This window comes from Astatotilapia calliptera, chromosome 8, assembly GCF_900246225.1.
Source record: "Astatotilapia calliptera chromosome 8, fAstCal1.2, whole genome shotgun sequence".
NCBI classification, from domain to species: domain Eukaryota; kingdom Metazoa; phylum Chordata; class Actinopteri; order Cichliformes; family Cichlidae; genus Astatotilapia; species Astatotilapia calliptera.
Genome location: NC_039309.1, coordinates 1,392,896 through 1,407,255, shown reverse-complemented (window position 1 = coordinate 1,407,255; position 14,360 = coordinate 1,392,896). Strand labels below are relative to the sequence as shown.

The 14,360-nt window shown below is 45.2% G+C and overlaps 1 protein-coding gene across 5 annotated transcripts in view; it reads left to right on the top strand.

Moving 5' to 3' along the window:
* The window catches only part of ebf3a (EBF transcription factor 3a), a 63,531-nt gene that overhangs the window by 29,364 nt on the left and 19,807 nt on the right, over positions 1-14,360 (top strand). For 3 of the 5 annotated variants that reach the window (XM_026177799.1, XM_026177797.1, XM_026177800.1), the window contains 5 exons: positions 631-712; positions 5,424-5,541; positions 7,310-7,443; positions 7,546-7,672; positions 11,659-11,747. In XM_026177799.1, coding sequence (XP_026033584.1) covers positions 631-712; positions 5,424-5,541; positions 7,310-7,443; positions 7,546-7,672; positions 11,659-11,747 — 550 coding nt within the window. The remainder of the gene's footprint in view (positions 1-630; positions 713-5,423; positions 5,542-7,309; positions 7,444-7,545; positions 7,673-11,658; positions 11,748-14,360) is intronic. The other 2 variants (XM_026177801.1, XM_026177798.1) reach the window with 1 other exon arrangement.

Sequence of the window (14,360 nt, the reverse complement as noted above, 5' to 3'; positions counted from 1 at the left end):
CAATGAATATTTTACAGTCTGACGTCCAAGGTATTTTCTTCTGTTTTCTTAATATCCTTGCTTGTCTTGCAGTGTCAGCATTTTTCTTGATTAGGTGTTCGTTTAAATAAACATTTGTACGCTTTCTTCCTTGCTTGAGCAGTTCTTTTTTCTGTTTTCTATTTACAAAACGTATGATAATGGCAGGTATTTGATTTTTGTTTTTCCTTGGGAGAGGATGGCATCCCTCAATATTTTTACTGTCCATTTCGATACCCTTGCTTTTGAAGATGCCGTCACCTGCTCTTCCAAAGAGCGTAGCTCCTGCTCGGGTGGCTCCCCTCTCTCTGACGCTGCTACCCGTGCATGTCTGATGCTTGGTTTCCAGTCCCGTCACTATCACATCATTTACTCTTGAATATTGTTTGACGTAGAAGTAAAATGTTGATCAAACAGCGTGCACTCCAAACAGCTCCAGCCTTTTGATCTTAACCTGTGAGATGGTTTCCAGTAGAGCACTCCTCCTCCCAGCTTCACATTTGTGTACAGCACATCATCCAGTTTGATCTTAGTGTGTGTGTGTGTGTGTGTCTATTACTGGTTAATAGATATGCAATCAGCCCTGATCACACCTCATCTGTGTGTTTGCAGGTTTTTCCTCAAGTTTTTTCTGAAGTGTAACCAGAACTGCCTGAAAAATGCAGGAAACCCACGAGACATGAGGCGATTTCAGGTAAAGCACACACACACACACACACACACACACACACACACACACACACACACACACACACACACGAATTCATTTCCCTAAAGGGCAGGACATGGCTGTGGATGATCCCATAATGCATTGCAGCAGGGCAGCCCAAGGCTTATTGCTTTGGAGATAAAATATGAGAGGTCATCAGAGACGCCTGTCTGTCCATCCTTCCAATTATTTGTGTTCAGCATCTGTTTGGTGTCTGAATGAAGTGTTAAATGATTAAATTCAAGCTTCCTGTCAAAAGCAGTAACATGGTAGTAAGTGTCAGTCACAATCACGCCAGTACAGACAGGATAACTCGACGTTCACTCATCAATAATGAAACTTTAAAAATAAATAATCCTTTGATAAGTAGAACTGGTGGAGAACAAAGAACCTGATGTTGCAGAGGAACACTCGTTCATGAGAATGAGAGTTTGTTCTTAATGATCGCTGCTGGATCAGAGTCGGCCTGTCCATGTCTGATGCTGGTAAGAGAAAGAAACCAGAAGCTTCTCAAACATGAAGCCCCACCAAACAAAATCTCCCACCCGGAGCTGCCTGAAAGCATCAGAAGCTCCAGATGTTGAGGGTATCTGCAGATGTTTATCACCACGGCTACCACAATAGAGTTTTAAAAGACGTGAGGGCGTAATAGCCCACGTAAGCTGCATTTATCAGTGGTGCTTCAGAGCATCAAATCATAAAACCTTTCTGTAGTAGAAATGTGCTCCACACTGTAGGGTCTGAGCCGTCACGCTGAGCACTAAACCAACACACAGTAGAATGTGTCATTGATGTGTTTTTATTACATTGATCCTCAAAGTCTTTGCAATCAGGGAACAAAGAAAATAATCATGAAATCTAAATACTTGCACTAAAAGACAGACGGTCATAGCAGTTATTCATTATTATTATTATTATTATTATTATTTTCTTTTCCCACTATTTTATAGCGATACTTATGTGTGTGTGGGGTCTTTGCATGTTGTGTGTGTTATAATATTGATTTGATGTTGGTATGTTTGAAAGCGTAGCTGCGTGTCCGTGCAGACACTCAGTAAAAGAAAAGATCAAAATGCTGCTCTGGATTTACAGCAGCATAAAAATGTTTCATTCACGATCTCAGTAAATATAAAGGAGGCAGTAAAGCTGCTGTGACCCTCTGTGTTGCGTCTCAGGGAGAGCCTGCTGACCCCGAGCGCCTTCATGAAGCTCAGATTAACTGAGTGCGCAAATACAGGCGCCCCGCAGTTAAAAACCCTCAACCACGAGAGCTTCATTCATCAGACACTTAACAACGAGCACCGCTTATCAGGAAGAAGAGCCCCATGATGGATCCTCATTATTGATCAGACCCATCGTACCGTTACGGTCCAAAAGAGCAGCTGAAGCCAGCAGGAGGTGGGAGGAGAGAGGAGGAGCCATAAAACATAAACACATATTTGAAAAAAAACGAATACCTTCAAATCTGCAGAAAGTAAACAAAAACTTTGATGTTATTATGTAAGGAAAACATGGAATGAGCTGACAGCATGCGATTTATGTGATGAACATGTTTCTAAAAAGTTGCTGCATTACGTCAAACACATCAACACGTTGATGAGTCCGTCGATGTCTGCAGCACCAACAGCTGACGAAAAAAACGGCGACACCATTAAAGAAAACAAACTTCTGCGACCTGTCGCTCGGAGGAAAGTCAGTACAGACCCTAAGAAATGTCAGGTTCACATAGCGTCTCCTTCACCGCGCTGTTACCTGTTCACCTGCCATATCACAGGTGTACAGGTGTTCACTGCCAATCACAGGAACCCAGAAACAACAAGACAACACCAGCAGCCTGTTGTCAGTTACACCAGCTCGGTCTGTGGGACCAAGAGCTTCAAACCTGCAGTTCCTCTGGCATCCAGCAGAGGCAGCAGTCAGTCAGTACATGTACATGGCTGATACACAAACCGGCCATTACTCAAGCAAGCGCGCTAGTTCCTACCTCGTAAGTTCACGAGGAAGTCCAGGAGAATGCTGCGTTTGGAACAACAGGATGAAAATATCTGTTAGTGTTAACTCAGAGTCAGCACATTTTTACACCAGAGAATAAAGACGGGCCAAAGATTGATTTCCAAATATACTGGCAGCTCTCCAGTGAGACATTAAAGTTAAATACAACGATGCAGTTATAAAGCTGAACTTTAATCAAAGTAACTTGCTCAGGAACAAATAAAACACTGAAATAAGCCAAACATGAACCATGGATCATCAAAGTGAATTTCATCTCATGCTTAATTTCCACTGGGTGGCGAAAGCGAGTGCCGTGATTCAGGCGTTTCTCACGAGCCTCGACCTCCCGGTCAGCTGACATCTCTGAAAATGTTGGAGCACTTTTGTAAACGGGCAATGTCTCGATAAACGATATTTAACTTTACACGTCTACATCTTTAAACATCTTTAAAGTTGTGATACAGAAAAAGTAATATTTCAAACTTTACTTAGAGTCTTTGCCACGGTCATCCACTGTTGCCACTTTCCCTCTGGGCTTAATAAAGTCTCTCTGATTTTCAGTTTTAGACGAAATGCATTCTGGGATACTTGGCTTCAACAAGCCCAGACAAGTACACACGAGTACATGCAAGTATGCATATTGAGAAACAACCTCTGGGTTGGTCTCTATAGATTATTTCCCCCCTCGTAACAGCTGCAGGGGGGAAGATGTTTTATAACTTGGCCTCTTCGACTGACAGGTGGGTTTAGCTGCGAACTGCTAATATGGCTGCTGTGAGGTTATCGTAGTAACAGGGTATCCAAGGAGTCTGAGAAGCCTGCTAATGTTTAAGCTTCAAAGCCTCAGAAAGCTCTGCAGCTTCATCCCACAGATGTGTTTTTACAGGAAGGAGATGCCCTACACCTACTGTCCACCTGACCAGCCAATCAGCTTGCAGAGCAGGTGATATTCACTCAGGAAGAAAGAAACAAGCTTTATTGATAACACACACAGTCATACGGAGAAATGTGTCATGTCCGAGCTGCAGACGTAGGGCTTGGTGTTTGGCACGGGGGGCCTACCCAGGACCTTGACTGGATGCTGGGATAGAATGGAACTTGCAGCTTCCACTCCAAAGGTGTGTGGTCTTATCACTACACTATCCAGCTGCCACAGATTTTACTCACGAAGCTTCGCTGCTGCTGAAAGAGAGGAGACGTGTCATTCGAGGAAACTGCCTCTCTCCTCCGTCTGCTCGTTGTCTCACAGCTTCACGCACACACACACACAGTAACACACACACTCGCCGCCACGCCGCGCTGGCCACGCTGACAGGATGTTAAGTCCACTTAAAGCAGCGGGGCAGGGGGAGGGGGGAGACGGGCCAAGCGAGCTGCAGGAGGAGAGAGAGGAGGACGGAGACAGGTGAAGTCAGGTGTGTACTCGTGTGTGGTTGTCGTGGTGACAGCAGGGTGAAGGATGTGCTGGTTAGCCACTGTGGCGACAGAGGACACTTCTACTCGCTCTCAGCGTGACCTTCTGCTCCGTCGCCATGGATCAACGGCAACAACCTCGCCACGGCAACCAGCCACAGATGATGAATGGCCACAACCTGGCACCTGGCAGTGACATCATAAAGAAGGCGGGTTCATTCAGACAATGAACCTTTTTACATTTGTCACATCATTTTATTTCCTGTGTTCAAACACTTTATACTCATCCTGTTTGCGGCTCGTTTAGAGTGTTCCACAAACTTTCATCAGGTCAGAGGTCAAAGAAATATCAAAGCATAGAGTTTACAGTTTGTTGCCTCCTCATTATGAAATCTTAATTTTGTTTTAGAAGCCTTTAATTAAAGAGGAAATAATGTCTGACGGTGACATCATCAGTGTGACCAGTGTTGGGAAGGTTACTTTCAAAATGTATTCCACCACAGATTACAGATTACATGCCCCAAAATGTATTTTGTAACGTATTCCATTACGTTACTCAGTGAGAGTAACGTATTCTGAATACTTTGGATTACTTAATATATTATCATGCTGTTTACAACTACATCCTATTGCTGTGTGATTTATTACTATTACTGAAGGTTACTCTCCACACCAACACCAGCTAGATGTTTAAATCTTAATATAATGAGTAACAGTAGGTGGACATTAGGTAAGGCTGCACTTTTTGCAGCGATCTCGTATAGAAAACTATTCCTCGTGTATATAAAACAGGTCCGCCGCTCTGAACCGTAGTAAAGGGACCTCTGGCTAATACGTCGGGTTCGTGTCGGGCTCGTAGCTGAAAACTAGCTTTACTTTGTTGTCTGGGTCAAGTTTTAGACAGAGAGAGGCGTTGAAAGACTGCTGCAACGGAGCTTATTGTTTCAGAGGAAAACATGAACACAGCGTAGTCGAGTCTTAACAGCTTACTCACAGCTGGGCTCGTCAAAAACATTTCTTCACGTCATTATGAGCCGTGAGATTGAGACTCGTGCATTTGAGCCTCTTAATGCGTCTTTTGTTTGGGTTTTCACCAGCGTGGAAACCAAAAATAGAGAGAGCATAGCCTAACATGTAACTATAACTGAATACAGTTACTCATATTTTGTATTTTAAATACGTAACGGCAGTGCATGTACTCCGTTACTCCCCAACACTGAGTGTGACATCACCAGTGTTTCTGTTCTTTTCCTGCTGTCATGATTAAATGTTTTTGGCTGTGTCTCTGCAGGTGGTTGTGTCAACGACGGTGAATGTGGATGGTCACGTTCTCGCCGTCTCCGACAACATGTTCGTGCACAACAACTCCAAACATGGCCGCCGGGCGCGGAGACTGGACCCGTCTGAGGGTACGCTTCTTTTTAACTCTTTTTTGCACCCCTCACTCAGATAGTGGAGCTGATGAACAAGTGCCAACCTTTCATCCAAACATGGCGACAGGCTGGGCGTGCTCAAAGGAGAACTTCCTGTCAGAGTTTCAGAGTCCACCGATCACAGTCAGCTCCTGTACTGAGAGCTCTGTCACTGGTCTGACTGGTGTAGGAGATCCGACAGTTGCAGAGAGACGAGTGTAATTTGCTCTTTGCAGAGAAATCAGCCTAGTGGATTGTGGGTAGGAAGACCAGACGCTTCAGGGTCCCCAGAGAGGACAGTGTGTGTCTATGCGTGCATGTGTGTGACTGAGTGTCTTTTCGCGGGCCGTTCAACCTCTTTAATTGCCCTCCTAATTAAAGACAGTTACCATGGAAACCACCCCTCCCAGTCAAAGCGAGGGGATGTCCCGTGGGCTTGAGCTCTCGCTCATTTTCAGCTCTGCGCTCGGTTATTTCTGCACACTTACCTCCGTGCCGTGAACGCTTTCAAACCTGCGAGTTCACCCAGCCACCCACTCCACCTCAGATCCACCGTCTCACACAGGAAGTCGCCGTCCATGCACCATGTTCTCCACGTCTAAAATAAAACACCGCCGGAGTTCACTCATTGTGTTGCTCTACGAACAGACGTGTGTTTAAATATTAGATCGGTTTCCTGAGAATGCAGCGGAAACTCAGGACCAGGTGGACTCAACTGCAGATGAGTGAAACGCACGCGTGTTACAAACACACCCTCATCCCTGATGACAGAACAGCCCGGCCACAGTGTGTGACTCTCAGGGTGTGATGGTCAGTAACGTTTGGGTCACTTTATAACAGATTTATTTTTCTATTTCTAAAACATGAAGCGACAGCGCAGGAGCGTCACAGAAGGTCTGCACCTGACGCCAGCTCACAGAATCGCATCGAATAGAAGAGAGGTCAGGTGCTATAATGCCATTTCAAGTCATCAAGTGATGAGATTAGCTGCCCTACCTCTCTCTCTCTCACACACACACACACACACACACACACACACACACACACACACACACACACTCACACACACACACACACACACACACACACACACACACACTCACTCACACACACACACACACACACGGTACTTTCATTTCACTTTATAATTAATCTGCAGCCGCACTTGAAAGACGAGAGAGAAGTAGTCATTACCGGCTGAATATGTGTGTGTCTGTGTGTGTCTGTCTGAGTGTGTGTGTGTGTGTTATTGGAGTGAACTAAGCTAAAGCGGATAAAAGCCACGACCCAATTAACATTATGTGTGCGTGTGTGTGCGTGTGTGTGTGTGACCTTCAGTTCTGTAGTAATGTAGCTCAATGTTTCTCAACCTGTGGGCCTGGACCCCTCGGAGAGGTCATGAAAGAGACTGAGTGTTCACAGACAGGCCCGCAGCGCTGGTTTAAAATGTGGATGTTTTGATGCAGGATGTTGAAATAATGTGTGCGGAGGCTGCTTTTCAGGAGTTGAAATGTAGTTTCTCTTCTCTGATTGGCTGTGGCTCACACTGGGATTCCTAATAAAAGCCAATCAGGGCTCCAGGCCTCTGTTTTCTGAGCATCTGTGGTTCATTTGTGCTATAACGTTTTAACATGGAGCTCTGTGGCAGTGATTCCCTGCTGGAACCTCTGCTGGACACTAGAGGAACTGCAGCTTCAGTTAATGAGACCCTAACACTTCTGTCTCTCTCTCTCTCCCTCTGTGTCTCTTGGTGTCTCTCGTCCAGCAGCCACTCCCTGCATTAAAGCCATCAGTCCCAGCGAGGGGTGGACGACGGGCGGCGCCACCGTCATCCTCATTGGCGACAACTTCTTTGATGGCCTTCAGGTCGTCTTTGGCACCATGTTGGTGTGGAGCGAGGTAATACCCATGTGATCAGTTGGATAATTGATCGATATAGCAAACATTGTGTATTGTGTGTGTCAATACAACAACGATGACTCTTATTATTTCTCTCTCCAGCTGATAACCCCTCACGCTATCCGAGTCCAGACTCCGCCCCGGCACATCCCCGGAGTCGTTGAGGTCACGCTGTCCTACAAGTCCAAACAGTTCTGTAAAGGAGCGCCGGGACGCTTCGTCTATACAGGTAAGGACAGCTCCTGATCATCTGACTGGATAACACCACATTTTACCAGTGTCCTCTAGCAGGAGGCACCAGGTGGGATATTTGGGCACCTTTTTAAAACAAAGCTTTATTTCCAGACTTAAAGAATGTTCTTTTAGACTCAAACACGCAGAAATCACGAAAAAGAAAATGAAGCTTATGTATAAGTTAAATAAGGAAGATCTGTGGTCTCACACTTTCTATTTTTATTATTTAGCGGTCATCTAATTTTGGCTTTATTTTTCCAGTCCAATTTTATTTATAAAGCACTCTAACATAGCCAGCACAGTGCTGTACAGAAAATAAGTGAAAAAAAAAGAATAAAAGAAAACAGCAAAAATAAATAAATAAACCACGTAATACATAGAAATTAAAACAGCCCCATATTAAACAAGAAAACAAGATAAAACAGCATAGAATCAACTAAAACCAACATCTCACGGGGTGTCAAAGGTCAGGGTCAAGAGGTGGTTCTCAGGAGTGACTTAGAAACAGGCAGAGGAGAGGTCTGTCTGCCACGATGGGCCAGTCTAACCACAAAACAACCCTGACTTCACACAGCACTCACATGAGTCAGTAATAAGTTTTAAATAAATTCTGATGGTCAAACATCTGAACCGCTGCAGGTGCAGGTAACATCTGTCATTAATACTGCTCCAGCTTTCTTTCTCTATTTGTTGTCAGACTGGAGAACATTTCTTCTCTCCATGTGTCCTTATATCCTCCTCTCCTCTCTCTTTATGTTTCTTTTATCTCCGTTCATGCTGCATTGCAGTAATTATACACATTCAAATCCCATTAACCCGAAACATCTCTGGACCTTTACGTTAATGACCTCACACTGACACTCACTTATGCGAGTCACATGTTCACACAGCAGCTGCTTTCATACCTCAGCAGATCAGAGGGATCCACCACCTCCACCCTGCACTGCCTGCTTTGCACTGGGGGAAAGAAAACAGGAAGTGATGTTGAATAATACATCACTTCCTCCTCAGGTAGCAGGTCTCAGTCAAGTTTTTCTGCATGAGGCAGATCAACACATAAATGAGAAGCGCTGGCACAAGATCTAATATCACATTTAACTTGAATAAATGTCATTTAAATTTAATATTTCTCAGACTGAAGTTTTTCCATAAAATTCGATCAGATTAGGGTTTTCATGTCACAGAGTACAATTTATAAAAAATAATTTTCTTAAGTATTTAAATTATAAATAAATTATGAATAAATAAGATGGTAGTGCAAAAAGCAACCAGCTAATCGTTGAGCTGTTAAAGGAATGTCGTGAATAATGTGAGTATTTACTAAAGGAGCAAGTACCATAATGTTGGGGGATTACCTAACATTACCCGTCCTCAGTGGGTGAAATCATCTAAAACAATGACACACGAACATAGACGTACAGCTTATCTTTATCACATGCACGGCTGGATGTACGTGTGAAGTACGTGAGTAAAGTAGAGCAGATCAATGGTGGAAACCCCGCCGATGCACATAAACGACACCACTCTGCTCGTTATGGTTTCTCTCTGTGGTAATGTGTGCGCTCAGGCAGACACACGGCGTCAGCAGTCATGCAATTTCCATGAGTATCGATCTCAAAGTATTGATCGCTCCAACGCCTCCTGTCTGACCCGCCTTCAGATTTTCACTTCCTTAACACCCTCACACACACACACACACACACACACACACACGTTTTCATATCCTAACTGTAACCCTGACACTAAAACCACATTTTGAGCCTCAAAAATGTCTTCAAACAGGTATTTTGTCCCCATAAGTGACTGTTGGTCCCCACAAGTATAGTAGTAAGCTACTTTTCTGCCCTCACAAAGATGTCTAACACACACACACACACACACACACACACACACACACACACACACACACACACACACACACACACAGAGCGAACCCTGCTGGTCAGACCTGAGTGTGAGGGAATTGCAGCGCCTCAGTCTACACGTGTCGATCGCTCCGAGCTTCTCGTCTTATCTGAATCGACGTCCTGTTCTGCAGACACTGCAGCCTGAACTGTCTGACAGTAAAACTCACTTATTAAAGTCAACGAATACATACAAAATAAATCAGGACTGTTGTTTCACAGTAAAACACGTCATTCGTGCAGCTGAGCCGCAACAGTGCCAACATTTCTTCAGGTTCAGTTTATCATCGAGATGAACGTCTCCTCATCCAAATGAATGAGCTCTGTCAGGCAGACAGAAGCACCAAAAACAAATAAAGCTGTGCTGATGTTTGTCAGGTGTACACACCTGACAGGAGCATAAAACGCTGCCAGCCTGCGCACGATTACTGACGACTCACTCAGCGCTGAGGGCGGAGCCGAAGCGTCTCCTCAGATAGCCGGGACTGACAGATCCTCGCTCGGTGTCGTGTCTGATCAATTCAAAGCCATCAAATCTTTATTGGCAGCCAATATAAACAGCAGATCAGTTCAGCAGTTACCACGGGGACGCTCCATCACAACTTATCGATTGGATGGTTTCACTGTCTGCCGGTGTGCCTGATTAGAGCGCTTGATTTCAGACAATTAGCCAATCAGATAAAGACTTTAGTGACAGCTGGTTTGTTCAGGTGTTCCAGAGTTTATTAAACTGCAGTGAAACATGAAGATATGAATAAAGACAGAAAACATGAATCAAGAGCATCATTCATTCGTGACATCAGCGTTTTTAGCAGCTCAGGTGTCTCAGGGACTCTGGGCTGAATGTGGAGTCATGGTCACGTGACCTATAGTTGTCAAGGTAAAAGCCTCATACGAATGAAATACAACACATAAGAATAAAACAGTCACGTCAACACAAACACGCAATAACAGGTCATTAAAAACAGCCACACAGCATCACCACCAGCCCCGCTGCACGCCAAACGTGGCGTCCTGAACAGTCACTGATCCGCCAGCTAAAGAGGAAAACGCTGCCAGGTTCAGGTGGTCTCTTCTTCTCATCGTGGTAACTCTGCTCTGACATCTTTTACCTGATGATCAGGTGTTACTGCTCTGCTGGGTGTGTTTGAAATTGCATGTGGACACGTGTCCTTAAAGACGCAGCGAGGATGCATTCAGGTTTGATCCAGGAGGAATCGAACCGACTGCAGGTGGAAGAAACACAGGTGACAGTAAAGTGTGTAACAGTCAACAACACAAGGTCACAGCCACTCGCACAACTATAGATAACACAGACATCTGGAGAGCTAACACACTCTTATAACTGCTGCCTGTCACGCCCTGTGAGCCTTCAAGGACTGAACACACACACACACAAACACACACACAGTTTGATGTATAGGAGAGTCGGTCTAAAGCTTGTTAAATGCAGCTGAACCAAGACGGGATTATGATTCATGCACTTCACACACACACACTCTGAGTCCTGGCTGTGCTCGGCTGCGTTCACTGACGCTCTGATTTATCACCTCCCAACCAGTTTAAACTGTAAATGATGTTAGAGGAGAGAGGAGGGGAGGGGAAAACAAAAAATGAACAAGTCTGATGGATTCGGCGTGTCTGAGGGTTGCAGATTCGCCGCGATGTGCACGGCTGCAGTTATTACACCTGACAAAGAGCAGCATAAATTATCGGTTCAAACTGAAGTGTGTGGTGTCCCATCAGCGTGACAACGACGCCTCCGTGTGTTTCCTCCCGTCGGTCAGTACAGACGTTCTAATCCAATCGGCCCGTAAACTTTCTGGAGTATTTTCATTGACATTTATTTTTTCCTTTGTTCTCTCTGTGCACGACTTACATGTTTAATCCAGAAATAATCTAAAATGCTCACATGTAATCTGCGAGTAATGCGAGAGGAGTGTCTCACGTCTTATCCACGGCAGTCTGAGCAGCTGACAGTTTCACGTTTTTGGGCTTTAAAAAGTTTAACTAGTGAACAAATGTGAGGATATTAATGTTGTGAGGTGTCTAATGAAAAGACCTGCTCCCTCCTCAGCGTTGAATGAGCCTACCATCGATTACGGCTTCCAGAGGTTACAGAAGGTCATCCCCCGCCACCCCGGAGACCCGGAGAGACTGCCGAAGGTAGGACGCGCTCAGACACACAATCGTTTTATACAAACACACAGAATAAGTGATTATTGTCGCTGTGTTTTTTCCATCAGTCTGCGTTCTGGTTGGCTGCTCAGAGTCCTGATAATCATCAGCTGCATCCACCGATTCTGCTGTTTAACTTGTTTTTGTGTGTCCACTCAGACCGACTGGCAGCTTCTAACACACACACAGTTTTCATCAAACCTGTAGTTTGGACACCAGTATCTGTTCAAAGCTTTCACATTTGTCCTGGTTTGGCTGAATTTGGTTCACATGAACCGCGTTACCACACGTGTGATGCTCCAGAGAAAAGGCTGACGGTAAATTCAGCTGGACAGTGAACGATCTGTAATGAAGCAGGAACCTTCACATTCCCCTTCTGTGGGTTAATTATCACCCGGGGGGGTGAAAAGTGGTGCAAAGGTTAACATGATCCAACGCCCTCAGGGTGAATGAATCTGGAGGACAGTCTGCTGGCTCCAGTCAGAACCAGCAAAGAGTCCTGCGCTTGTCTGTTGAAGAAGGAAGCTGCTTCCATGATGTTCTCCTTTTATGCTACCACTCCTGTTCGTTGTTGTGAGGATGTTGTTTAGTTTCCAGTTCACAGGTTTTCGATCAGACTCTGAAAATCATCCCACATTTCTCATCGGTGGAGGCCAAAGTTTTTCTTTTTAAGCTCACACTTTCACATCTTTTACCCATTTTAGATTTGATGGGTTCAAACAATCAAAGCAAAGAGACGGAATCAGTTTTCCCTTTAGGGTGGACATTTAAAAACTCTGCTGTGCTGCTTCAGGTCAACAGTTCAGTGTGTGTGTGTTTCAATAATGACTCGTAAAGCAGGTTTGGGATCGTCAGGCTGTCCTGATCCTGGATTAGCTGAGTGAGCGAGTGCAGGATCCGAATCTGGAGGATCCAGATTCGGATCCTCCAGATTCGGACCAGAAGCAGGATGCTGATGGAAATTATCCGACACTTCTATTCACCCCCTCGTTTAATGAACAACCTTGCAGTAGTTGAAAGAGAATTTCTCTAGTGTGCTTTCAGCCTCCAGCTGCTCTGATGTGAGCTGACATGCTGTTAGCTCCATAATGAAAACCACATCTTTAATAATTCATCTGTAATGGTTTTATTCAATTACCCACGCTGCCTTGTGCTCAGCGTGCAGCCGAGTGACTGTTGACCACAGAAACGCTAATAACTGGAAATAATCCCGACTGTTTCGGGGGGCTGACTGCGACGTCTGAGTCGGGCTTACGTGTGACGGGTTGTGCACTCATGACATCACACAGGTCAACACAGGTCCCCTGTGTCGCAAACCTGGACCATGTTCTGGCGAAGCACACACGGTAACACCGAGGCAGAGCTGATCTCCCTGTGTGTGTTCAAACAGCGGTGCCTTGTGAACACTTGGTGCTACCTCGATACACAAATATACCTGCGACAAAGTTACAATGATTTAAAAGCAGTTATAAAAAGGGCCCGCGACCCAACCCTCTCTGTAGGCGCTGAAGCCGCCACATGCCCGGCTGAAGGACATGCGATACTAAACTACTAAGTATGAAGAACAGAAATCGAATGTGTGGTCAAACGTGCAGATGTATTCTGCTGGTGGTTTCTTCCTTCCCGCTGTCACCAAGTGCTTGCTCATAGGGGGTCATATGATTGTTGGGTTTCTCTGTATGATCGTAGAGTCTTTACCCTACAATATAAAGCACCTGGAGGCGACTGCTGCTGTGATGTGGTGCTGAATGAAAGAGAAGTTTGCTGATAGTCTCACTGAAGCCTGTGATTGGTTGATTGTACTGTAGTTTTGGTTGATACACCTGTTCAAAGTGTGCTCACAAGTATGTGAACAGCTCCCAGGAAGTTTCCTGTTGAGCTTTGAAGCAGTAGGAGGTCAGTTTGCTCTGTGTTTTTGAGGTGGAGGCTAAAGATGGCGGGCTGAGAGAAGCCGCTGTCCCATTCAGTCGGTTTCAGAAAGCAAAGCTACTTCCTCTGTGTCCTCGTCAAACATGTGAGCAGGTGAGAAAGTACAGAGACATTTTCTGAGAGTGACACCTGCTTCTGACCCTACAGAAGGACGGTGTTTGGGTTTGGTGCCATAGCGACGCCAAAGATTAAACTTTAAAGTGTCGGTATGTGCGGCAGCTGCCGTCAGTCATCCCAGCACGGACGCCACGAAACACGTTGAGGTCGGAAACACACAAACCCAGTGACAGGCATGTGCACGAGCCAGGAGTTCACACACACACACACAGGAAACACACAGCTTGAAGGAGAGATCACTCTGTTAGTCCGGATTACTGAGGACAGTTCACACTAACCTCAGTGTTAAAGCTGTTTCCATGGTGATCAAGTGACCCTGCATTCATCATCATTAGCTGTCCGTCACAGACACACACAGACACGCACTTGTATGTGTGTGTCTGTGTGTCTGTAGAATTTAATGCTCTTTCCTGTGTGTGTGTGTGTGTGTGTGTGTGTGTGTGTGTGTGTGTGTGTATGCCAATCTCCTTTCTTGCCACATGGCTGCACTCGCTGATTACCTGATTTGACTGTTTCAACCTCCCTGTTTGCCAATGGGCTTTATACACACACACA